The sequence below is a fragment of the Osmerus mordax genome, chromosome 9, assembly GCF_038355195.1.
Source record: "Osmerus mordax isolate fOsmMor3 chromosome 9, fOsmMor3.pri, whole genome shotgun sequence".
In the NCBI taxonomy this organism is placed as follows: Eukaryota; Metazoa; Chordata; class Actinopteri; order Osmeriformes; family Osmeridae; genus Osmerus; species Osmerus mordax.
In genome coordinates this window covers 12,359,516-12,387,005 of record NC_090058.1, presented here as the reverse complement: position 1 = coordinate 12,387,005, position 27,490 = coordinate 12,359,516, and the positions used below count along the sequence as shown (strand labels likewise).

Here is a 27,490-nt window from a genome sequence, read left to right as displayed (position 1 = left end):
CAGTGAAATAGTAGACTACTGTTTCCGAAAGTAGATGTACTTCCTTAATAATATCAGCTTATATTGTACATTACACATCACAATTGTGTGTCATATCACAAAGTAAAATGAGTAAATAGTTATCACCCTGGCCTCTTTTCTTGTGGCGTTTCTGCAGCTGCCTTGCAGTAAAGCTATAGTTAGCCTAGCTATCCCCCAAGTTAACAGATGTGAAACGAATGTTCTGGCAAAGGTAGTCACGCGTGTTTTCGTGACGTTAGTGACGCAGTGACGTTAGTAACGTCAGTGACTGTGGCTAGCAAATTAGCCACCGTTAGCTTCACTTTTCGCCACAAAAACTTAACTTACGCTTAAACCATGCAACTGAACGTAAATTCCAATAGAAGCAACTCAATCGCTACCAAGACGAAACTTTTGACACCTACGTTGTCTATGTAGGCCAAGTATTTACTGAGTTTTAGGGGGGCAAAAAGAAATAAAAATAAAAATAATAATAACTAGAGAGGATACAATTTCTGGGGAAATTGTAGGGTGTGCTTGCTTGCGTCGGTTGCACAGGGGTCTGTATATTTTATATAAAAATGCATCGGGCCTACTTATTATTTATAAAGATTACATAGATTTAAAAGCATCTTTTTTTTGCTGCTCATTTACAACTCAAAATACGAGTGAAGTGTAGAATGAAATATGATGTCTTCTCATTTCCCCTGCAAGAGGCAGCTGACAGGCTGAATCAAAACGAATACATTTGGCAGACCGGTGTACAAATGGACCTAATCTCTATGACTTAAACGTCCTTTTAAGTTGTCCCTTCTCGTGATATTTTCAGGCATTTAGCCTACTCATATTGCATTCATTCATTAATAAAGAACCCCCTTTGAAGATTATTCTACGACTTTACCGGCAGAAGATAGAATCGCGATTCAAACAGTACCATCTGCTAACTGAAAATATGCCCCCAAAAACGTAAATAAGCTTGACATTTATTTAGTGGAAAATAGCTCATTCATAAAAAGCTCACTGGTAGCGATCATTGTCAGTAACAACTCAAAATGCGATATAGCCCTGTGTGGAGAAGCTGCCCCGGTAAATTCTACTACTACAGTACAGTACTAGACTACTGCTGTGTTCGTCTTGATAGCGATTGCGTTGGTTGAATTCGATTAAACGTTCCGTTGTACGGTTTAGGCTGAAATTAATTATTTTCATGAACAGATTGACAAAGTTTAGGCTGTGGCAATGAAGTTCAGGTTAGTAGTCAGATAGTTTCCCTACGGAAAGACTTTTGAGTAAGGGGAGTGCCGAACATGTTCTGTTGCCGTTTGACTTAAACAGCTGAGGAGTTGTTGTTAGCTACTCACACTAGTGTCTCGGGTACAGTAGGCTACAGCGTTGCAGTGAGCTACACTGGTTTGAAACCACAGGTAATGGTAATTTCACCAACAAATCGTTTACTAATGTCAGAATAAATCCTACAACGAAAATGTATATGTGAGGAATGTTTATTTTAACGATTGAAAACAGATACATCATAGACCACTGTAGTATGTGTTGCCCGGGCAACACAGGCTAATGTCATGATGCTAATATGTCAGTGAAATAGTAGACTACTGTTTCCGAAAGTAGATGTACTTCCTTAATAATATCAGCTTATATTGTACATTACACATCACAATTGTGTGTCATATCACAAAGTAAAATGAGTAAATATTTATCACCCTGGCCTCTTTGTTTGTGGCGTTTCTGCAGCTGCCTTGCAGTAAAGCTATAGTTAGCCTAGCTATCCCCCAAGTTAACAGATGTGAAACGAATGTTCTGCCAAAGGTAGTCACGCGTGTTTTCGTGACATTATTGCAGACCGGTGTAAAAATTGACCTAATCTCTATGATTTAAACGTCATTTTAAGTTTTTCTCTTCTCATGATATTTTCAGGCATTTAGCCTACTCATATTGCATTCATTCATGAATAAACAACCCCTTTGAAGATTATTCTACGACGTTACCCGGCAGTAGTAGATGGAATCGCAATTCAAACGGTACCATCTGCTAACTGAAAATATGCCCCCCAAAACGTAAATAAGCTTGACATTTATTTAGTGGAAAATTGCTCATTCATAAAAAGCTCACTGGTAGCGATCATTGTCAGTAACAACGCAAAATGCGATATAGCCCTGTGTTGAGAAGCTGCCCCGGTAAATTGTACTACCACGGTACAGTACTAGACTACTGCTGTGTTCGTCTTGGTAGCGATTGCCTTGGTTGAATTGGATTTAACGTTCCGTTGTACGGTTTAGGCTGAAATTAATTATTGTCATGAACAGATTGACAACGTTTAGGCTGTGGCAATGAAGTTCAGGTTAGTAGTTAGATAGACTTTTGATTTAAGTAAGGGGAGTGCCGAACATTTTCTGTCGCCGTTTGACTTCCTAAACAGCTGTGTACTGTAGCTAGATGTTTTTGTAGTGTGTCTCGCGTAAGCTACAGCGTTGCAGTGAGCTACACTGGTTTGAAACCACAGGTAACCACAGGTAATGGTAATTTCACCAACAAATCGTTTTCTAATGTCAGAATAAATCCTACAACGAAAATGTATATGTGAGGAATGTTTATTTTAACGATTGAAAACAGATAACGCTACATCATAGACCACTGTAGTATGTGTTGCCCGGGAAACACAGGCTAATGTCATGATGCTAATACTTCAGTGAAATAGTAGACTACTGTTTCCGAAAGTAGATGTACTTCCTTAATAATATCAGCTTATATTGTACATTACACATCACAATTGTGTGTCATATCACAAAGTAAAATGAGTAAATAGTTATCACCCTGGCCTCTTTTCTTGTGGCGTTTCTGCAGCTGCCTTGCAGTAAAGCTATAGTTAGCCTAGCTATCCCCCAAGTTAACAGATGTGAAACGAATGTTCTGGCAAAGGTAGTCACGCGTGTTTTCGTGACGTTAGTGACGCAGTGACGTTAGTAACGTCAGTGACTGTGGCTAGCAAATTAGCCACCGTTAGCTTCACTTTTCGCCACAAAAACTTAACTTACGCTTAAACCATGCAACGGAACGTAAATTCCAATAGAAGCAACTCAATCGCTACCAAGACGAAACTTTTGACACCTACGTTGTCTATGTAGGCCAAGTATTTACTGAGTTTTAGGGGGGCAAAAAGAAATAAAAATAATAATAATAATATATATGTGAGAGAACAAAGGTTGTGCTCTCGCCGAAGGCTTGAGCACACCCAATAATATATATGTGAGAGAACAAAGGTTGTGCTCTCGCCGAAGGCTTGAGCACACCCAATAAACAAACCCAAAAAACACGTGCTGTACTGTGACACACCCCAAGACAAACACTGACATTCGACACAACCAGTCTTGCCACTGGTCTATTTCCCCTTCTCTGCACATCCAGGCCTCATGACCAAGAGTTAAAAGTGAACCAAACTGAGCGTGGATTAGCCCGACGTCTCCAGGCAAGGATTAGGAGGAATCACTATTGATCTGAATGATTCCGAATGGTCCTGGAGATATGGTTCCTAGTGCGTCACAGCCATGATAGGATCTTATCAGGACACGAGGGGGAAGCCACAAACCCCCCTCTGGCTAGCTCTGAGGAATAACAGACATGGCTTTTTTAATAAACTTGTGTGTGGGTGTGTGTGGTGTGTGTGTGTGACCTCATCCAGGCGTACACACAGACAGCGCACCAGGGTAAAAGAGAAGAAGGGTCAAACCTGTTTGCGTATCCAGACACTCATGCACCTATGCCTACATTTACCTCCGTCTCACTCTCCCGTCCTTTCTCCTCTCCGCCCGTGCGCTCCCCAGGTTCCTAAGATCCACTGGGATCTGTCCACCAAGCGGATCCTGACCATGGACTTTGCCGAGGGAGGCCAGGTCAACGACAGGGACTACATGAGGAGGCACGGCATCAACGTCAACGAGGTACACACCCACCCACACACACACACACACACAGGCATTTTGGGATGCCTGTGTGTGTTGGGATTGGGAACCCTTGGGCCTGTGGTTCCAATGTGCCACCCACACCAGACTGCAAACGAGGCCGGAAGTTCAAATCAAGGGTTGATGTCTCCTGAACAGACCCATTTGGGTAGATTTACCCCGCCTTCCCTCCCTCCCTCACTCCCTCCCACCCCATCTCTCTCTCTCTCCCTCCCCCCGATTCTTCCTCCTTTCTACACTCTTCTTCCGTCTCGGTCAATCAGCCATCGGTGGCGCAGTGCGATAGATCGTTCCACTGAGGCACAGCGATGCAGCTTCACAGTGCGTTGGATATCCCAGCGACTCGGAGGGAGTGAGAAGTGTGTGTGTGTGTGTGTGTGTGTGTGTTTGTCAGCAAAGCTGCTTGTGGGGGCTTCAGACACAATCAGCCAGGAGACACTAATGGATTATTGATTGATAATGTGCTCTGTGTATCACAGGAGTATTTGGCTGGGAGATTGCACAGGAGTTATTATTTCTCTGTTGCTTTTTGGATTCGTATACATCTTCCTGAGGAGCCTTGATACGGCAGAATGATCCCTCTCTCTCTCTCTCTCTCTCTCTCTCTCTCCCCTCTCTCCCCTCTCTCTCTCTCTCTCTCTCTCTCTCTCTCTCTCTCTCTCTCTCTCTCTCTCTCTCTCTCTCTCTATGTCTCCCGTTCTTTCCCTTTGTCATTCGCGCTCTCTGCCACCCACGCATTCACACACACACCCACACGCTTACAATCTCCCACCCGTACGTTTTGTCATCCACCATCCGATATCTCTTTCCCTCTCTTCATTAGTGACTGATGGAGAGGAGAAAAGGCAGATAAAGGGGTGTCATGTCCAGACCACCTCCCCTCACAGCCACACTAGGACGTCGTTTTGGCTGCTAACTAACTGATGACAAAAGCAACAATCAAATAACTGTTTCTCTGTCAATATTGAAATCTGTCCAAGTGTGATTTAAAACTCTTTCCATTTGTGGCTTCTGTTATTGAATGTTTATTACTTTCACTTAATCACGTACACCACCCACCCACACACACAACACACACACACACACATTATACTGTATGTCTGCTCTGTGTTCCTTTTGCTTCTACAATAATTCAAATTATACGGCTTGCTTTTCAGAGAGAAATTGAGGGAGAGAGAGAACTGAGAAAGAGGAGGAGAAAGAGGACAGGAGAGCCAGAGAGAGAGAGAGAGAAAAGGGAGAGTAGTTGTGCTTTTGTCAAGGAAGCAAATGGAAGTTTCCGGGCAGGAAGTACTGAGGTTCACAGCACTTTGTCTTCCCGACTGATGGGCTGTGTCGAGAACGAGACACGAACGCTGAACAGCCAGCTCTGTGACCGCTGAGAAACGGCTGTCCGTCATCTTGAACCAAGGGCTTTGAATCCCAACCACAGAGTCTGGGAAGCACACAGGCAGGCACGCCCAGGGACATTCCAGCCACCGGGGATTGAGGTTTTGCGTCAGCCTCTGGAGTCTGCGGGGGTAACGGCTGCAGTCTCATCGACAAATCAGCATGTTGCCTTTTTGAACGTGTCTTTTAGTACCCATGACTCATACTTTGGTGGTGTATTTGCATTCTCTGTGTGTGTGTGTGTGCATGTGTGTGTGAAGGGGGCGGGGGGTGTAAGGTTAACTGTATGGTGTTTTACTGCAGCGGTATGCGCTTGTGTTTTGTATACACAATGCTGTATGAGTGTTTCTCTGTGGCTATGCAGGGTGAACATATGTGTTTGTGTGTTTACACACACACACTAAGTTAAAGCTACTTTGGCTCAACAGCAGTTTGCACCATAGGTAGAAGGCGTGACCGACATATTTCAACAGACATTATCACCTTTTCATCCGGAAGTCTCTCAGACGCTTGTCAGACACATGCTCTCACTCACACAACCGGGTTCAGCTCAGCACACACACACACACACACACACACACACACGTATGGCTAAAAATCACATTTCATTGTGCCGTGGATTGGCTCAGTCACAGACGTCAGTATGATGTCATGACAGACATTGTCGGTTTATTTCAATCCTTCTCCCCTCCAGACATTTGATAGAACTCTTTCTCTCTCTTACTCTCTCTTTCTCGCTCTCGCTCTCTCTCCACTGCACAAGTTGTGTGGGTGGCAAAACCTTCACGGCACACTCCACTGCTCTGTTTCTCAGACAGATTAAGTGCTGACGGGAAAATTGCTTTCAGCGAAGGAGTTGTAGCCACCTGATTATCTGCCTGCAGCTTCCTAATCGCAGTGTCATCCTGACACAAACAGTCAGGATGCAACCATGACCTATTTAGTAGGCTGGTGCTATGAGAAGGCATATTCTGTACTCAGTCTGTCTCTCTGTGCCTCTTCAGTACTGTACTCCATGCGGCCTCACAGCGAGACGCCACACCCAATAACATTCAGATCGACAATGGTTTGCCTAAAATGATGATGCTGAGTTTAAACTTGTTGAGAAATATTTGTGCTCGATCCCCTTTCTGATTATGGGAATTCAAAACGGTTCTTCATGTTGTCTTGCGTGAGTCTGTTTTAGAGTGTGGGGTAGGATCGCATGAGGCCTACTTACTTTGAACCTGAATCGAATATTCCCAGTCTGTCTTTTCTCTGGGTTGTCAGGAATATCCCAGTTTTGGTAGCACCCTTTCAGTTTTCTCTCTTGAAATAGAACGTGTTAGACTCATATTAGTTACCGAGGCCTACGTCATGATCGTGTGTTTGCATTCTATGCATCCCAATTTTTGCAGAAGGCAGTAAGGATACATCTTAAATACCTTTTAAATAGATCGCTATGAATAGCTGTGGTGCAGTATCACCTCTCATAAAGAGATGACTCTTAACCTAGCAATCCTGAACTTGACAACCTGGGATACATTGAAGAAAACAGAACAAGAAGGAACATACGCGGCTTGAAAATGACCTACAGCTAAAACAAATCGAATTCAATGTCAAACGGAAGCGATACGGACACACAAACACCCACGCGCACCGATGCCCAAGGACCCGCACGCCGTCGCCATCGACGCCGAGTGGGAATCATAGGCTACTGAACATGCTCCCGCTTACACTACAGCGACGGGGGGGGAGGGACTTAGTACCAGAAGCCAATGGCGATGAGCTTTATTAGACAGCTGATGGGACAGATAAGGGACATAATAAAGGAGCAGGTTCGGCACAAGGAATAGACTTATTAAGCTTGGCCATCCTTGAGAACCCCTTGAGTGAGCCGCCACGCGTCGTAATCAAAAGATTGATGACAGCCCGCATGGACTTTTTTTGTGTGTGTGTCTCGCTCCAAAAGCTCGTGCCGTACGTGCTTGGAATAGACGCACAAATCGGCGGCGACCGAACGCGCTGGTCTGATTTTTGCGAAAAGGACGGGGGGGGGGGGGGGGTTCGTTCGAGATGGCGGCGGCGTCCGTTCGGTGACCGGGTCGACGAGGAGTGATTTTGGGAGGGTGTGTGTGCGGTGCGGGGGGCGGTGACGCGAGTGTGTGTGTGTGTTTGCTTTGGTGAAGCACGTGCTGTAGGCGTGAGTGTGTATTGCAGGCCCTTTCTGGGTTGTGTACGTGTGGTGTTGACTGGGTGGCATCCACAGTTAATATATTACGAGTCTTTTTTATCCGTCTCTCCTTTTCCATATTCTTTTCCATTTTCGCTCAACTCATGCATACCCACACTATCACTTACTCATACACACAAACACGTTACACCCAGCCTACAGTTGTTAGGGTCAGTCTTCACCCTGAAGGCGTTGGGATGGCTCCAGCTCCAGTCCTCACATCACGAGGACCCCCACCCAGGTCGGTTGCATCCAGACTAAGCACCCACATATCTACCCATCTGTTCCCAAACCCAACCCCGAGTTCATATAACCTAGACCCATCCTCAAGGCGGTGTGACCCATACCATCAGTGTGTCATGTACGTTTCCCTTCACCTTGGCTGACGGTTCGGAGATGATTGCAAACGACTTTGTGGTTAATGATGGAGTGCCGTCAGTCCTGGAGGAAAGAAGACCCACTGCCATCACCCCCCCCCCCGCCCACCCACACACCCCCCCCACACACACACCATGACATACATCAGTCACTGTCTGCACCTAGCCTTAGGGGGGGGGGGGGGGGGGGGGGGGGGGGGGGGGCAAAAGAGACACACACACATACACATACGGTGCAAACACACACACACGTACCGTACATACACCCAGAAACGCCACACAACTCAACAAAGGCACGACGAAAGAGGAACACGCATGTCGTACGGCCGCCCTTGGGCGTGCGTGCGCGCCAGCACACATCGGGGACGTCTAATGGAGTGTGCGGCGTACAGTGTTAGCCCGTCTGACACGTCCCGCGTGCACAGCCCTCCTTCCTCCCTCTTCAGAAATGCCCCGTATCGATCCTCCTCCTCCTCCCTCGGCCCCAGGAAAAAAAAACAGAACAAGGTAATGAAGTGGGCTGTTTAGGGGGAAAATACTACACACGCCTCCTGCTGAATGCTCTGCACTCGCAGCTGACCGGGGTTCCTAGAGCCGAAGCTGATCGGTTTTAATATCTCTGCTGATATCTTGTGCGTTCAGGAGCACGCTTGGTCATTTTCCCCTGGATGACATTGTGGAGCTTTCAGATCACGTTGCCGCACGGCAAGTCGTCAAGTACGACTCCTGAACCACTGGCACTGCTCCGATATACTGCACACACACACACACATCTAGCAGCCAAGGAAGCTGTGGCACTTTATGTTTCACAATCACTACCCCATAAATAATAATAATAACAACGCCACAACACACGTGGTCACACTCATAAATAAACAACAGCAGGGCCCATCGACTGACATCATATACGCAACTGACAGAGCCTTCAGACTTAAACGTTTGTGATGAAAGATTTGTTCCCCCCCTCCCTCTCCCGAGGGAAGCGCTCCCCGTTGGGTTTGGTCCATGTCGTGACTTCCTTTCGTGTGCCTGTGCGCACGTGTGCTCGTCTCCAGTGACAAATTGGAGAAGCGGTAATTAATGGCCATTAGTGCTTGCCCATTCCTCTTTGAGGTAATTTGTTTGCTGTCCTTGTCCCTATTTAAGAGGTGTGTGTGTGTGTCCGGGTGCACACACGTGCTGTCTTTTGCCATTGCTTTGTAGATTTGTGTGCGTGCGTGTGTGTGTGTGGGCATGGAAAGGATCACAGTGTAGGTTTTGACTGTGTGTTTATGTGGGTGCATTTGATTAATGACATGCAGGACTGCTGCTAGCTCTCTCCAGACAGCTCCCCCCTACTTCTCTCTTTCTCTCTCTCTGTGTGTCTCTCTCTGTATCTCTGTGTCTCTCTCTCACACACACACACACACACAGTTGGCCGGTAGTGGAGCTACAATAACAGCATGGTGCCTTGTACAACAGACAGCTTTACACAGAGAGGGGGTCACTAGAGATGGATGCTCGAGCCGCATGCCTTCCAACCTGCCCCCCCGCCTTCCCTCTCAGTACTGAACATCTCCTGGGGACTGATTTTGGGATGCTGTTTTTGAATACCTACTACCCCAAGACCATCGACCACGCCCCCTCACCCCCCCCTCACACACCTCACACAGGCTTGTTACCTGTGACTCACCAAACGGATTCATCAACAGGGAGTGAACTGTGACTCACCAAACGGATTCATCAACAGGGAGTGAACTGTGACTCACCAAACGGATTCATCAACAGGGAGTGAACTGTGACTCACCAAACGGATTCATCAACAGGGAGTGAACTGTGACTCACCAAACGGATTCATCAACAGGGAGTGAACTGTGACTTGAGGGAAGGGGGAGGAGGGACATCTTTTTGGAGCAAAACTACCCCTCTGCTGTCGTGGAGGTACACGCGATTCATTGTGGTATGAAGCTAAATCTGAATATGCTGTTTCTGTGTGTGTGTCTTCGGTGTAGTGTTGGTCTGTTCGCACCCGAGTTCCACGCGGGACAGATTGGAAGGGATGAGTTAATGGGTTTGAATGAATCCACATTAATTCAATGAGAGAGGGAGCTCGGGCAGGTCTTCATCCTCTCTCATCCCCCTCACTCATCCCCTCATCCTCTCCTGAGCAGGGGTTCCCCTCCTGTCAGGTTTGCCCTCCCTTCTTTACCTCTGTTTTTGTTGTTGTATTTTAACTGCCGTGATATGACTCATCTGTGTGTATGTGTGTGAAAGAGAGGGATCTGGGGGGGAAAGGCTGCCTGTCGCTCTTTTTTTCTGACGCGGCTATTTTTAGAGGGAATCAAAGGAGCTCTGTGGCATGGAACCTTGGGAACGATCCTCAGTATCCCCCCACCACCACCACCACACCACTCTCTTCTCTCACTCACTCCTTCTTACATCATCCTCCTCTCTCTATCAGTCTGGGAGACATGTGGAGAGAGAGAGAGAGTCCGTCTGGCTGGGAATCTTTCTCTTTCGCACATGCGCACGCTCCACAGTGCCCCTCTACAGAACAGGGATGGAGGGTGTGGGTGCGCCGGTGTTTTGCCAGCTCACGCTCACAGGGATGCGCTCCCTCTCATCCCTCTGTGTCGTGCTGTCTGCTGCTTCGAGTCGTGCCGGTCTGCTATCAGACACCAGATAGTCCAGCTTCTCTCTCTCTTTCTCTCTCTCTCTATGTCTCTCTCTGTCTCTCTCTCTCTCAATTTAATTCAATTCCATTTAGCTCTATTAGCATGACAGTCATTACAACCGTATTGCCAAAGCAAGAGGCACAACAACAGACAACCATACATCAACAACACCGTTCAAAAACAACATAAGGAAGCCAGTCAATATTGTCCAGAACATGTGGCAACAACAAAGTGTCAAGAACAGCTGGTCACACTCAGGTTTTCCCTCATTTCATGGTACTCTTTAAGAAATCGTCCAGATAGGGGGGCTGTGTGTCCCTCCCCTCTTTCTCTCTCTCTCTCTCTCTCTCTATCTCTCTCTCTTTCCGTCTCTGTCGCATTGCTCTGGTCAATGTCTACCTCTACATTTCCTCTACATTCTTAACAATTCTTCTCACTTTCTTCCCTCCTTGACCTGTTCCTCCCCCTCTGATCTCCTCGTCCTGTGGAAGCTTTAGCCAAGACGAGCACGCTAGCGAACCAGGAAATTGCCCTCGCTCATTTACATGTCTTCATTTAGCAGACGCTTTTATCCAAAGCGAAAGGTATAAATAGAGTATATAGGCCTGGTAAGTGCAGCAGATAATCAAGGAGTTGGAAGTGCACAGTTGGAACATGATGACAGTGGTTAGTATCACGGGTCTGTATTAACGAGACACAGTGCACTTGTTACTTTTCATAACACCCAAAGCACGACAGGGATTCTGAGGTCTTTAATCCTTTTTGGGGCAAAATGCAGTGCACACGCTTATCTCCTAAGCTGATGTTTTCTTATGTACCAACCCTGCCTACTTTGGCTGGGTTCTCCTTAACACTGGGCCCAAAATGGAAAAGGTGTACCCATTCAAAAAAGAAGGTACCAAGTGATGATTTATGGTCAAACTATTATTGCAGATATATGCACAGTGAGAATATTGCCAGTCCCTCTCCCAACAGTAAGAAGTTTACTCTGGCCTGAGAGTGACGTGTCTCTGAGTCAGCAAGAGACATCATTGTTCCTTTTCTTTGTGTGGGTGTGTGTGTGTGTGCGTGTGTCAGTCACATAGAAGGGTTGACATCCCGGGTCCATATTGTCGCCCGAACGCTCTCATTAGCATCTGGATTTTGTGACTAACCATTTACAAGTCACAAGCACACATACACACACACCATGTTCAAGGCTATGCTCATTTCTTGTATACTGTACGTGTGTGTGTGTGTTTAAAGTTGTATGTGTTTGCGTGCGCGAGTGAGTGATTGCTCTTTGTACTGTTAAGAACATTTCTAATTATATTATTCCATTTAAATGTGCAGCGTGTTTCCTCACATCTTCTTTGGTTGTCACAGCGCTTTTATTTTTGTATTTTACCTGTTTCCAGCTGCTCATCTCTCTCTTTCTCTCGCTCTCTCACCCTCCCTTCTTTTTATCTCTGTGACTCTCTCCCTCTCTCTCTCTCTCTCTCTCTCTCTCTCTCTCTCTCTCTCTCTCTCTCTCTCTCTCTCTCTCTCTCTCCTCAGATCTCTCAGAACCTGGGCAAGATGTACAGCGAGATGATCTTTGTGCATGGCTTCGTGCACTGTGACCCCCACCCAGGGAACGTGCTGGTGAGACGGAGCCCCCAGAGTGGCCAGACGGAGATCGTCCTGCTGGACCACGGCCTGTACCAGGTGAGGACCCTCGCCTAGCCAAGGGCTTCCACACCTTTCTGGGGTCAGAGAGAGGGAGGGGAAGGGAGGGGGGGTGGGGTGGGTATTAGAGATATGGAGTGGGGAGGGTGTTTGGATTTATCCGGTACAGAGTACTGATTTTCGACTGGACCACCAAAGTCAAGGTTCCCTGTCTGTGTGTGTGTGTGTGTTTGTATACAGCATGTGTGTGTTTGTGTTTGTATACAGCATGTGTGTGTGTGTTTGTATACAGCATGTGTGTGTTTGTGTTTGTATACAGCATGTGTGTGTGTGTTTGTATACAGCATGTGTGTGTGTGTGTGTTTGTATACAGCATGTGTGTGTTTGTGTTTGTATACAGCATGTGTGTGTGTGTGTTTGTATACAGCATGTGTGTGTTTGTGTTTGTATACAGCATGTGTGTGTGTGTTTGTATACAGCATGTGTGTGTTTGTGTTTGTATACAGCATGTGTGTGTGTGTTTGTATACAGCATGTGTGTGTGTGTGTGTGTTTGTATACAGCATGTGTGTGTTTGTGTTTGTATACAGCATGTGTGTGTGTGTTTGTATACAGCATGTGTGTGTGTGTGTGTTTGTATACAGCATGTGTGTGTGTGTTTGTATACAGCATGTGTGTGTGTGTGTATCCATGCATGCACACACACTCACAGCCTCGCATGGATGCCTACTTGTACAAAAACAGACTAAAAGCTTTTCAATAAACAGCAAATGTGCGTCACGGTTTACTTAGAAGTGTAGTGTACTGAATTACGGTCCTATTTCCCCTACACACTTCCACGGAAACATACACACACAGACAATCTTCTGTGAGTGGTTCAGCATATGTACCGGACATGCATTTGCATACTCTGGTGAACTGTGCACGCTTTGATATACACGCACACACCCATTTTCACGCCCTCTTACACACTCCCACCCCGCACAGGCAAATCCCCTGTGTCTTCCCTAAACCCTCTCCAGTGGATGTTGGGAGTTGTAAGTGCATTCATGAAGATAATTTGGTGATAAATATGCATCTCTGATTTGCTGGCACATGAAGGATCGTAGGGAAGGACAGAGGGAGAGAGGGAGGGAGAAATCTAGGAGAGAGAGGGAGGGAGAGCACTTTCCTCTGCCTGCTTCTCCAGATCATAATGGAACCAATTTATATGTAATGAATTCTGATTCTGGCCTTGCTCAGACAGAATGCTAATCTACCCCGTGCACGTATCTCTCCGTTTTTTTCTTTCTTCCATTGAGCCTACATGTCTTCCATGTCAGCCTGCCTTGCTGTGTTAATTAAGCATCCTAGCATCGCAGTGCATCATGGGATTTCGCCATGACCAGGCACTAACGGCCAACAGGTGCGCGTGTAGGACAAACATGCCGGTTTGGGGGGTCCTTGTTGCCGTCACTTGGATCTTAATCGAGGGCTGTTAACCGTTCACCTCTCTAATGGTTAGCCCCGCCCTAACACTCTGGCCAGGCGAAGCAGCCCTGAGATGATGATGGTGGTGGTGTGTGTGTGTGACCCCCCCCCCCTAAGGTCCTGCACCCAGACTTCAGGATGGACTACTGCCGCCTGTGGCAGGCCCTCATCAAGGGGGACATGAAGGGCGTGGAGAGGCACAGCCGGAGCCTGGGGGCCGGAGACCTCTACGCCCTGTTCGCCTGCGTGCTCACCGCCCGCTCCTGGACCTCCGTCACAGCCGGCATCAGCAGCACCCCTGTCACGCACTCGGGAGGTAGGTCCCTGTCACGCACTCGGAGGTAGGTCCCCGTCGCACACTCGGGGGTAGGTCCCCGTCGCACACTCAGAGGTAGGTCCCTGTCGCACACTCAGAGGTAGGTCCCCGTCGCACACTCGGGGGTAGGTCCCCGTCGCACACTCAGAGGTAGGTCCCCGTCGCACACTCAGAGGTAGGTCCCTGTCGCACACTCGGAGGTAGGTCCCTGTCACACACTCAGAGGTAGGTCCCTGTCGCACACTCTGAGGTAGGTCCCCGTCACACACTCGGGGGTAGGTCCCTGTCACACACTCGGAGGTAGGTCCCTGTCGCACACTCGGGGGTAGGTCCCTGTCGCACACTCGGAGGTATGTCCCCGTCGCACACTCTGAGGTATGTCCCCGTCGCACACTCTGAGGTAGGTCCCCGTCGCAAACTCGGGGGTAAGTCCCTGTAGGTCCCATGTTTAAGTGGAACCAAGCAAAATCATAATTGAAGTCAAAATATAACTAACCAAAATCAAGGTTTCATAATTATTGGCACCCCTCATTTAGTACTTTGTAGGATAACAGCATGGAGTCTTTGTCTGCGTTTGACACGGTCAAAGAACACATTTGGAGGGATTTTGGATCCTTCCTCGATGCAGATCCTTTCAAGATCCTTCACATTCTTGGGTTTGTGCTTATCAACTGCCCTTTTCAACTCAGCCCGAGGGCTTTCGATTGGATTGAGGTTCGAAACTGATATGGCCATGGCAGAACACAGATTTTGTTGTCATTGAACCATTTCTGTGTGAATCTTCAGGTATGTTTTGGGTCATTGTCTTGTTTGGAAAGTCAACCTAGGATTTAGTCTACCTAGTATTTCTCACTTGTTGGTATTTTGAGTTTATCTCTATAATTACGTTGTTTGTATTTTTGTAGTATTAGTTGTGCATTGCCAGTCAGGGGTGCCAGTAATTTAGGAGCCCACTGTTTGTAAGCTTTTGCCATGTGCGTGGGTTTCACTCGAGGAGATGGGGGCGGTACAGTGACTCGCTCTGTGTATTTCTGGTCAGTCTAAGGAGAGAAGAGGAGAGGAGGGGAATAGGAAAGGTTGGAACAAATGGTGAGGTGAGGCGAGGGGAAAAGACAAAAACCCGACGATTAGGGATTTAAGGAAGTATTATTGTCTGAGCAAATGCTTAGTCTGTCTGAAACGTGACTAGAAGAGGGGCGAGGAGAAGAGAGGGAAGAGAGGAGGAGAGACGAGATGACAGGGGAGATAGGGGAAAGATTGATGTTCTGTTTACAATGTGTTATGGTAACCAACTAATAGTGTTGCTGTTCCATCGAGTTGGAGGCCACCAAAGTTCAGCCCACACTTCTGATAAGGGAGCAAAGCAAAGGGGTGCTGTGTGTGTGTCTGTGTCTGTGTGTGTGTGTGTGTGTCTGTGCAGGCAGGCAGGCGGCCATCGGTGTGTGTCTGTAGGTCTGTATTTGCTCACTGTGTGTGTGCGTGCGCGTTGTGATGTGCAGTAACAAGCCTGGTGGTTGAGTGTCTACAGTGCTGTGGCTTTTGAAACAGGGCTGAGTGGGAAGGATAATTACAGAGGCCAGCAGACGAGACTACTGCTACTGCTGGAGAGAGTGCTTTCATCTGAGGGAGAGAGGCAGGGAGAGAGGGAAGGAGAGGTAGACGGAGAGATGGAGAGGGTGATGGGGGGGGGGGGGAAATGGAGGTAGAGGGAGTTGAAAAGAGATTGAGTGAGAAGGACCGTGGGTAGAGGGAATGAACACTCAAATAAAAGACAATCAGGAAAGAGAGAATGATGGAGAGACCAGGAAGAAGGTGAAGATCACTGAGGAAGTCATGAAGGAGTGAGAGGCGAGAGTGAGCAAAGAGAGGGAACAGTCTGTGGGCTACTCATTAGAAGACACAGACTGTTTCTCACACACGCTTGACACGCACGCACACACACACACACACACGGTATCTGTCTGTCTCTCGTTCTTGCACCCACACTCTGTCGCTATCTCTCTCTCTCACACACTCACACTGTCGCTATCCTTCCATCTCTCGCACACACTCACACACTGTCACTATCTCCCTCTCGCACACACGCGGCTTTCCCTCCACTCTCTTTGTCACAATCACAAACAGAACAAAAACATTATGGACATTAGCAGTCACTCGGAATGAACACAATTTACATTTCTGTGGCAGGAAAAGACGCTTGCTTTAAAGCTGAAAAGATGTAGCAATCAATGCTGCTTAGAGAGAGAGAGAGAGAGAGAGAGAGAGAGAGAGAGAGAGAGAGAGAGCGTGTAAACAAAAGAATGGTAATTTAAGTGAAGAAAAAAGGTTTGATAGAGAGGAAAGCAGACGATAGAAGCCTTAGAGAGCGAGGGACAAATGAAAGTATAAGGGAAAGAGAGAGACAAGAAGAGCAGTGAGCGAGAGAGAGAGAGAGAGAGAGAGAGAGAGAGAGAGAGAGAGAGAGAGAGAGAGAGAGAGAGAGAGAGAGAGAGAGAGAGAGAGAGAGAGAGAGAGAGAGAAAGAGAGAGAGAGAGAGAGAGAGAGAGAATGTCATAAAAAGAGGACTGGAAGAGAGAATCCAGGCAGTTGAAATTGACAGACAGATCACACCCAGTCTGTTGTGTGGTAAATGAAGGGGAGGCGATAGGAGTGATAGATGAGTGACAGACATGTCCCCCATCTATCACTCCTATCGCCTCCCCGTCTCCGCCCCCCTCCCCCATCGCCCAATCAGCTTAGAGAACACTCGGCGTGACCGGAGTCGCGTAGCGGGACCCCCTCTGCATGCCACTGTCCTGTAACGCACACGTCCTCCTCTCCGACTCGGACGCACGCGCTAAAACCAGGCCTGCGTTCGTGGACGTTTGACGGTTCTGTCCGAAATGGAGGTTATGGTAGGATGACAGGATGGAGCACCTGTTCCTGCACCTGCCCTGAGAGAAGCGAGTCCCTGGATGCCCTTACGCTTTCATGTTGTGAATGTCCACCTCCCCTCCCAGTCCCATGTTCTCTTTGCCTGTCCTCCCATCTCCTTTTGTGTCCTCGCCCCCCCCCCCCCCTTCTATCCTCTTGTGTCCCCTCTTCTCATACCATTTAGTACCCATCAGTAAAATGATCACACTCGCCTGAATAGATCAAATGTGAGTGATGTGTCATTGCGTGGGAGTGGGTGTGGTCAGCACCATGTTTCACATTTGAATAAGCCCAGGTCAGTTTAGTTAGCCTGGGAGAGGATCCACACACACACACACATTCCTGAGGGAGTTAACGTGGAGAGCAGACAAGGCCACACAACAAACACATGCGCTCCTCCTCTTTTGAGTGTGTATTATAAGAGGCTGGGGCTGGTGTGTGTTGTGAGTGGTTGAGTGTAGTGTGTGTGTGTGTCCTCTGGGACAGATTAGTCCTGCTTCTTTCTCTAATACATCCTGTGGAGTCAGGGAGACTGTTATTCCGGGGAGTGCTGGAGAATTAGGGCGTCTCGGTTCACTTGGAGGGTTGTTGCTGGTCACGTTGTGCCGTTTATCTGACAATACATGCATCTAAGCGCATGTCAAACACGGGGAGAGACGGGGGTTATTTCTCCACTGTTGGGCAAGTCTGTTTACCTGGGCTACTTGTCCTGTCTGTCAAATGTGTTGAATAGCTGTCTGTCCCCTCTTTGACTGGCGCTCTGGCACTGTTTGTTGACTGAGTCGAATTCACGGCAGGTTTTGACAATGCTGCTGCGCTGAGGGACACGTGCAGACACACTGACAGGCTCACGTGTGCACTCGGTACATACTCTCACACAAACAGTCCCCTCATTTGCTCCCCCCTCCCCCCTGTATAGACTGGCCATCTCTAATGGAGAGGGCATCTTTGAAGTGAGACTGGAAGCTTCAAAGAGAAGAGCAAGGCGACTGTAGTTGAGGACACAGATGAGACCATTTAGGCGTTCTTTCTTTTCTTCCATCCATCCTCCCCCTTCCTTCCTCTTTCCCCTCCTTCCGTCCTCTTTCCTTCTTTTCTCCTTGCAATACAGTGTCATGTGATCTCATGCACACATACAGTACATGCGCCTCGAATTGCTACGCGTACGAGGAGAATACAAGGTAGCGTCGAGAAAGAATTGAAACCGGACCCAGTAGTTGCTCACAGCTGCCTAGTGCAGCTTACCTTGGAGCAGTACAGGACCTGGGGCCTCGGCAAAATAATCACTCAAAGAAGCTGGCAGAGTTGCTCCCTCCCTCATAAACACACCCACAATAAGAAGCGCACACAGTCTGAGTAATGGCTCGTCGTACCAGCAGTATATCTCCCTAATAAATGGATCTATACACACACAGGTCCCCCCCCAATATACTCTAACACCTACACACACATTTGTCCATGGAAAGAACAGAGTCAAGGTCGTTTTGCGCACACACTTAATATTCTCCTGATACGCCGCGTAAATCCACCAATGGGGAGATAATGAGCGTATAAGTGAACCAATGAGGATATGGCGTGCATATAAATCTAGCGACGAGAGAATGCGAGCGCGTGTGTCAGGACGTGTTTAGCGGTCGGAGTTGGCCGTGTTGGTGGAGGTGGCAGCTCATAGCTCACAGGGTTTCATTTGCAGGTGAGAATAAAAATGGACTCCCAAGCCAGGACCGCGAAGGCATTACCGCATGCTCGGCTTTGAAGATTGAGCGCAGCATGGACTCACGGCTCAGCTATTCTGACTTTGCTTTTCAGCGACGGTTTTTAGCGAGCTTTTAAATGTGATGGATGGATGGGTGGATGGTTGGGTGGTTGGATGGATGCATGGGTTTAATGAATGAATGAATGAATGAGTGAGTGAGTGAATGAGTATAGAAGTGTGCGGGGTTGACCAGATCAATGTATGAGTCGCTGGATTTAGACGGGGTGATGTATAATTTCGAGGTGTATGTTTACATACAGTATATCCAAACTCAGCCTTAAAGTCCCCGTGAAGACCCCGTGGCGAGAGAACCGTCTCGGTTGCGTCAGCCCTCGAGGTCTCTCAATCTCGGGTCACCGGGCACGAACACATCCGGAAGTGCCACGGCGAAATAAGACAGTCTTTCTCAATTGAATTTGTTTAAATGACAGCATCCCCCCCACGCCCACACACTCTTTTTCCCCCCTCTCTCTTCCTCGGAAAACCTAATTCACTTTCACAAATTTCTGTAATCGTCAGTCTTCTCTTTCGTGCTGTCGAAGCTTTCACTGGTCTCCCTCAGAAGGACTATGGCCGAGGTGGAATCCACTTAATTCTGGTTCTAATCCCGCTTCCCCCCCTTCCCTCCTCTTCATTTTTCAGAGAGGAGGGGATTTGGGCGGGCTTATCGGATAAATGACTGGCAAATGCTACACGGACGTTTCCCCTTCTTAAGCTCCTGAAGTTAGAAAGACTTTTGGTGAACAGTTATTAAAAAGGCAGGTATATTGGGGAGAGTAGAATAGCTCAAAAGACTGAAAGGATGTCGTCGTTAGCGAACTGGGGACGTTTGGAGAGGTCCCCATTGTTATTGAAGCAGACAAGAGCCACTTGAATGTTATTCAACCTTCCAAGGTGGCGTTGGCATGCACTGTGCTGTTAACTTCATATTTCAGTAACCAACGCAATATGACAGACAGCGTCTTTAGAACACTGAACTGCCGTTTGTCATTATTGCTAATTGTCCAGGGATCAGCACCAAGGTGGAATTTGCCGCTCGCTCTTAGTATGTACCCATACGGATCCTCATGACAGCAGTCTGTAGAACTGCCTTAGAAATTGCAACAATTTTGCCACTACAGGCGAGCTGAAATGATACAAAATGCTCATAAAAAGGTTCTGGACTCTCAAAAAGTAGTTTTCAGAAAGCACTCTTATGTGTAGCATTCTGTAAAGTCTGTTTCTGTCTGTCACACAGTACAGTTTAACACTGTGTTCTACGTGCTCACGAACTGGAACTGAACAAGCTGTCACTGCAGTACAGTATACAGACACGAAGAAAACTACGTATATGACAAAAATGTCAATTTTACAATACTTAAATACATGTGCAGTAGGCTTTAAGTAACATTTTGAGCAAGGTAAACAGACATGCTCCGAGTACAGTCCCCACTCTCCAGATCATGGCCACAATATTGAGTGACTCACCAGGAAAATGCTTGGGTCTACCACGTCTCTTTGTCTGTGATCCCTCTAAGCCCCCGTTCACAGAGGATCCACTGGGATTTGGGTCGGCTGGTGTCAACACACTCTCCCGCAGACTCTGTTTTCTTACAGTAGGAAAGTGAGCTGAAGAAACCAACTTGTTGTCCAAACAACTTCACCCGCTTCACTGTACATCGTAGAGCCAGACACCTGCCAAATTTCAACTTCATACAGTGCCCGGTTCTCGAGATAAACAATTCCTGGAATTATAGTACAATAATGACTTGGTCATGCATCTACGGGTCCATATACAGTGGAGAGAACAAGTATTTGATACACTGCCAATTTTGCAGGTTTTCCCACTTACAAAGCATGTAGAAGTCTGTCATTTTGATCATAGGTACTCTTCAACTGTGAGTGACGGAATTTAACCCTTGTGTTATCTTCGGGTCATTCTGACCCATCAGTCATTGTGACCCACTTTACCACATATAAAAACAAAGTGAAGCATTTTCTTTTAACCGTTGGGCTGTCTCAGACCCCCCACATTGCAAAGGTTAAAAGAAAATAATTTTTCTTTGTTTTTGTATTGGGTAAAATTGGGTAAACACAACGATGGTTCGTTATGAACCTTTGGGTCATGTGACCCGAAGGCAGCACGAGGGTTAAAACCAAAAAGGCAGCACGAGGGTTAAAACCAAAATCCAGAAATTCACATTGTATGATTTTTAAGTAATTCATTTGCATTTTATTGCATGACATAAGTATTTGATCACCAATCAACCAGTTCATCTCGACATGATTGTGTGTGTGTCCGTGTGTGTGTGTGTTCCAGGACGTGGAGATCAGGACCAACGCGGCGCTCTACCTCCCCCAGATCAGCGAGCTGCTGAATCGCGTGCCCCGTCAGATGCTGCTGCTGCTGAAGACCAACGACCTGCTGCGGGGCATCGAGACCACGCTGCAGACCCGGGCCAGCGCCTCCTCCTTCATCAACATGTCCCGCTGCTGCACGCGCGCTTTGGCCAGGTGGGTGGGCACGCACGCACCCACAAACGCACATGCTTTTTTGAACCAATCCCGTCCGACTTTGATCGACCGTGCAGGTTTTCTTTTTTCTTTGGCGCCTCATTTCAAAAATCCAAAGAACACCACCATAGCCGTACTCACTTTTTACTTTAAAAACAAGTTATTAGTTGTAGTGAGGAAATTAGTAACTTAACTAAGATGAGGGTTTGGTGATGAAGAAGGGTTCTAGATTGGCTGTGTGGGCTCACTTTGCATTTAAAAGAAGTGACAAAGACCAGACTAGGGTTTTCTATAAACACTGAAACTAGTGGCTGAAAGCTGAAGCCATCTCTTTTCCAGCTATACATTCATTATACTGTTTGAGGTGACTAGGCAAATTGGTTGTATTTGTTTGTGTTCCAGCCTCCAGTTTCATTAAAGGACAAGAGTATAAGGGCAGGACAGCCGTACAGTAGGCCTAGTTATGTCCAGCTTCATTTCTGTTTCACTGATACTGTATATTATATTTAGCTTTCAAATGCTTAACACAGTTGATTATGCATGTTCCTCAGGACTTCTTAATGTTAATTACTCTAAATTAGTCTAAAAGGTATTGGAACATGGCACAATTGGACTTATCCTTTTTCAACACAAAGTTATTGCAATATCTATTGTTATTGAGGTAATTGGATCCACTTATCGCAATACGGATTTTTATTGCCCAGCATTACATTCTCTCAGGCTATATATATATTTTTTTCTTTCTTCTTGTTCTTCACGATCATTCCCTCTCCAACTGGACGTCCACCGTGCTCATTTCTTCGCACACACACCCTTCCATTCCCTTTTCTTTCTGTCCTTCCTTCCCTCCCTCCATGTATCCCTCCATGCCACTCCCCTACCCCTCCCACTCTGATGTAATTGGTTGAAAGTGTGATTATATTGTGCTTTCCACCACGCCGGTCAGGTTCAGGGCCCACATCGATTCAGACTTACCATTTTAATGAAGCACCCTGCTATTGCCCCCCCCCCCCACACACACACACACACACACACGCACACAAAGGTAATCGTTTGGATAAAGGGATGGGGAGGGGGGGGGGGGGGGGGGGGGGGGGGGGGAAGGGAGGACGAGGGTGTTTTGTGGAGAAAGTGGTACAGTCGTGAGTCAGGGGGATGATGTGGATAGGAAAGGAAAGGAGACAGGATAGGAGGAGGAAGGACGAGAGAAAGAGAGAGAGAGACAGAGAGAGACAGAGAGAGGGGAGGAGAAGAGCCATCGAGACATGAAAAGTCAATGTGGTGCGCTCCAGTGGCTCTTTATTAAAACTAAGCGGTGATGGCAACACGCACATCGGAGCTATCACAGCCAGAGAGAGGGTGAGGGAGAAACCGACAGGGATGGAGTGAGGGGGGGAGGAGGAGAGATGTGAGGGGGGGGGGAGAATAAGAGAGAGAGGGAGGGACAGACCTAGAGAGATAGACAGAGCTAGAGAGAGGGACAGAGCTAGAGAGAGGGACAGAGCTAGAGAGAGGGACAGAGCTAGAGAGAGGGACAGAGCTACAGAGAGTTTGAGCGGGAGAGGAGGATGAAACACAGGCACGAAGAGACATCCCAATCATGGAACAGACATCAACAGCATATCGTCCTCTGTCTGCGTTTCCTGTCCCGAACATGTGCACCGCACACCGCACCATGCAACCTTCTGTTTGGCCAACAGGTCTTTTTACAAAACCATGCTGAATGGGAAAAGGATGATTTAGTCCAAATGATCCCATTTCTAATATCCATACCAGAATACTACAGTAGGTGTCTTTTTAAGACATATCTTAGCCACCCCATGTTCCCCACCCACGATAAATAATAGTTACATAAAGATCTCAGATATGAGATACAGTGTTACATGTGTAACTGACTGGCAGGAAGATACATGGATGTCAGCACATTTACACAGGAAATGTGTGTGTGTGTGTGTGTGTGTGTGTGTGTGCGCATGAAATAAAAAATGTCTGTGTATATTTGTGTGTGAGAGAGAGAGACAGAATGTGTGTTTGTGGGTGTGAGAGAAAGACAGTATGTGTGTGTCCACTGGACGTGTGAGAGAGATGGTATGTGTGTGTGTGTGTGTGTTTCCAAGAGAGTGTGTATGTTTGTGTGTGTCCAAGAGAGTGTTTATGTTTGTGTCTGTAGCAGTGAGAGGGTCTGTATGTGTGTGACAGGAGGGTCTCTAAGCTGGCTTCCTCTCTGCAGTGTAATTGGTTGGGAGTGGAGGAATCAGGGCCTAGACAAGCTGTCACTTCAGCTCTCTGCTGATGGGGGGACAAGTTCTCCCACACACACACGCACGCATGCACACACACACACACACAGATACTGTATACACAAATGAGGACATGTACAAACTCTCAGTTGTTGTCTCTTTCCTCCCCCCCCCCCCCTCTCTCTCTCTCTCTCTCTCTCTCTCTGTCACTCACAAACTAACACATACACACCGCACTCCAACAAATACACAGACAACCTCACTCTTCCTAAACACGCACACGCATCCCTTCTCTCCACCACTCCACACACACACACACACACTCCCAGCAGAGCCTAATAACCTCACATTCCACTGTCTGCTCCACGACAACACTGGCTCATGTCTCTGGGAAGTATCATCAAATATTCACCAGTTCATGCTGTTATCTGTCAGTCATGCAATAACTGTGAGACATACTCCTAGTGGGTCTCCCTGTAGCCTGCTCCATACTCACTGCTGACTCGGTCTACCCCTCCCTCACCAGCCTTTCGATTCCATTTGGTTTCAGTTCCGTTTGACACGATTCAATTCGGTTTGAATTCAATTTGACCTCAGCTCGGAATTGAGTCCGAATTCCGTTTTGCCGTTCCGTTAGCATCCAACAGATGTGTTGAGGGAGAGCTGTTTCTCAGTCAGGGTCAGTGAATCCTGCCGTCTGCCCTTCGCCTGTCTCCTTCTGCGGGTATCATGTTTTGTTGAGCTCTTCTCACCTCCTTGTCCGTTCCAGTGCCTCTCTCAGGTTTTCCTTTTCTCCTCCTTCCCCCCCCCCTCCCCCCCCCCTCCCCCCCTTCCTGGGAGCCGAGCTAGCCAGCAGCTTTGTGTTCACACTTGTTTACCTCTGTTCACCCCACATCATCACCCCCCCACCCCCTTGTAAGGGGTTTTATATTGGCCAACGACAGGACAGGGTGTGTCCCAGCCTTCACTCTCATCCTAACATCACCTCATCCTACACACTCCACAGAATTGTGGTCCCAACGTTTTGAGCATGTGATTCTTCTACACACGTGTCCATTTCGTGACGCAGTCCATCAATTAGTGGATTAGTTAACCAACAGTGAGGTCATGCATGCTTACGCATTCATTACATGATTGCGTAAGCACTAGTAAGCACATTGTGCCCAGGGTGATCAGTCAGCTTATCTATTTTGTCATATCGTGATGCCATTTACAGTGTCCGGAATTGTTTAGATTTTTGCACTGCCTTTTCCCAAAGTAATGTTTTGAGATTGTATGTTTCTACAACATATCTTACATTATGTCATTTGTGTGTGTGTGTGTGTTTGTGTGTGTGTGTGACAACAGGCACCAGAGGAGCAAGGCGCGCTGGAGGACACAGCGATTGCAGATCACCCTGTGGGAGTGTGTGAGCCTCTGGCAGATCAGTGTGTACGAGATGTTCCTCTGGGTCAAGGGTTCAATGCTGGGGTCCTGGGTCTCCGGTCTGCTTACCTTGCTGCACTAGACACACACACACACACGCATCTACACAAACACACGCATCTATGCACACATTCATGCATACCTGCAAACGACCATACCTTCATGTAAACCCTGAGATGCAAGCAACATGTGAACACACAAACGCTGTCGGAATGTCTGACCCAAGTCATTAACACGGACGCCGGACAGACAAGCAGGCCTGTTCAGCCAGCCAGTCAAGCGGCTCTGAACAGCTCTTCCAGGATGCCTCTGCCTGAGGTGTTCGGCTGGACAGGCATCCATCATTGCATCTCTCTCTCTCTCTCTTCAAACGACATAGTAAGATATGGAGGACTCCTTTTTCCAGCGCTGTGGAGGTGGTTCGGGGACCACTGTGAGCTGAAGATGGACTGTAGCTCTCCGGGCTACATTTACATGTATTCATTTAGCAGACACTTTTATCCAAAGCGACTTCCAAGAGAGAGCTTTAGAAAAAGTGCATAGGTCAATGATCATAAACAACAAGATGGCCACAAAAACATTGCTGGTAGCCAAAACATGAGCATACATTGTGAAAATCAAATAAGTGCCAATGAGAAGAAACACGTAGTTAAACAACATGAACCTCAAAAGTGCAAGAGTGTACCTGTAGGAAAGCAAGCAACAATAATAGAATTTATAGCGAGTACAAGTAGTTAAATCATTTACAACTAACCAACAAGTGCAACAAGTCCCTCAATAAGTTTCATTGTGTTCCTGGAGGAAATAAACTAACGTCGGATCCAACAAATCTTTCTTAACTACCGTTGTACGGGCTAAGGCCATCTTTTCGATTTGGATTCTAACCCTGAATGCCAAAGCCTAATTACGGTCAAATTTAAATGGATAACGATGCAAGTGTGTAAGTTACTCTATAATCGTTTTATTTTTTTATTTACAATGTGATCCCAGAATGTAGTACCAGATAAGCATGGACTTTGGGTCAAATATTCTCATATACGTAATACTGTGTTTTTTCTCAGTACTGTATTTGTATGTATATATGTTCATCAGGACATTATTTTTTTCAGAAATGGACGGAGGGTTTGGCAATAGACATTCCTGCTTACGGTCTTCTTCACTCTGTCTCTGCCTCTTTCTCGTTCTCCTAACCACATCCTCCCTCCACTCTATCTGCCTCTGTCCCTTCCTCCCTGCCTCGGTCTCTTTGATCCATCTGTTATCTTCCTCTCTCTCAATCTTTCCCTCTCTCTCTCTCTCTCTCTCTCTCTCTCTCTCTCTCTCTATCTATTCTCTCTCCCTTTCTCTTTATCCCTCTCTATATCTATCTAGCTCTATCTCTCTCTTTCTAGAGAAAGGTATTCTCATTGCCCAGTTGACTAGGCATGGCCTACAGAAAATGTGTTTTTTTGGAATGATTTTAAAGTGCTAAATTAAGTTAGGAAACTTTAATTATGGTATTTAGGAAGTAACTCCAATCAATCACATTGAATTACCTGCCAGTTAGTCATCCTTGGACATCTTCAACAGTTCAGTCCAGTTCAACCATCGAATGTTATTTATTGTGCAAGTTGCTGACACTGTGGAAGAAGATTTGCAGATCACTCATAATGAGTTTGCATTTGCAATGGAAATAAAAAACTGAACCGAAACGAACGGGACTTCTTTGCCTGATTTGCCACCTGTTTCTAAACTACTGCAGCTGACGTCGGTTTGCAAAAAATAGATCCTGCCAATTTCTCTCTGGTTATTTGCTTGAATGACATTCTTGCTTGCTTGATGAAAGATAGAAAAACAAACCCAAGGGAGAGAAGGTGTGAAGAAAGAGAGAGAGACCATAAAATTCAGACACGCCAGCTTCAGGGAGATAAAGAGCAGTCGGTAATTCTCCTCAGGTGAGCTGACAGACCTTTCTCCCCTCCACATCAACTGGTGGGCCCAAGGGAGGACATTTTTTGAAAGATATATTTTTTCTTTTAATGAGTGTTTCCCTCCATCCAAGTAGCGTTTGTGTCTAAAACTGAACCACTCAAAATGCAATATGCCCCACAGCAAGCCATCTCCTCAAACACACACTGCACTCTTTCAGGGGCGCTGATTCATTCTCTATGGATTACATCCTAGCAAACATAGGACTACCAAATTGCATTACTGCAAAAAAGTATCCTGTGGCTGCCGATAGTATTGTAGAATATTTAGCTGTCGGTGGAGCCTGGCCAGTAGAATAGAGGTAATGTGATTAGGTGTATGGTTGTTTACTATGCAAAGTCAGGTGAATTGGAATTAGTCATGGTAGAAGATACAGTATGTGCTGTAGTACCCATCCAGCAGTATCCGCCACAATGATCAGTGGTTAATGTCTACATTATGAAAGGAATAAAAAGGTGTGGGGTATGATCTATTAGAATGTTCTACCATATTATCAGAAATGATATTAAGAATTATTGTGGTCCAACTTTTATCCAGGGGCCTTCTGTTCCATGATTATGATTTATGACATTTGACCCAAAAATTGACAAAACGTTTATGAAGGTGTTCAGTGGACTGTATTCCCCAGGATGGCCCCTCTATCCCCCCCAGACAAGA

General features: G+C 46.9%; 1 protein-coding gene across 1 annotated transcript in view; it reads left to right on the top strand.

Moving 5' to 3' along the window:
* The window catches only part of adck1 (aarF domain containing kinase 1), a 69,540-nt gene extending 42,984 nt beyond the window's left edge, over positions 1-26,556 (top strand). Inside the window, exons 7-11 of the mRNA XM_067243460.1 lie at positions 3,837-3,953; positions 12,143-12,292; positions 13,840-14,035; positions 21,005-21,200; positions 24,788-26,556. Coding sequence (XP_067099561.1) covers positions 3,837-3,953; positions 12,143-12,292; positions 13,840-14,035; positions 21,005-21,200; positions 24,788-24,947 — 819 coding nt within the window. The 3' untranslated portion in view covers positions 24,948-26,556. The remainder of the gene's footprint in view (positions 1-3,836; positions 3,954-12,142; positions 12,293-13,839; positions 14,036-21,004; positions 21,201-24,787) is intronic.
* Positions 26,557-27,490: the final 934 nt, after the last annotated feature.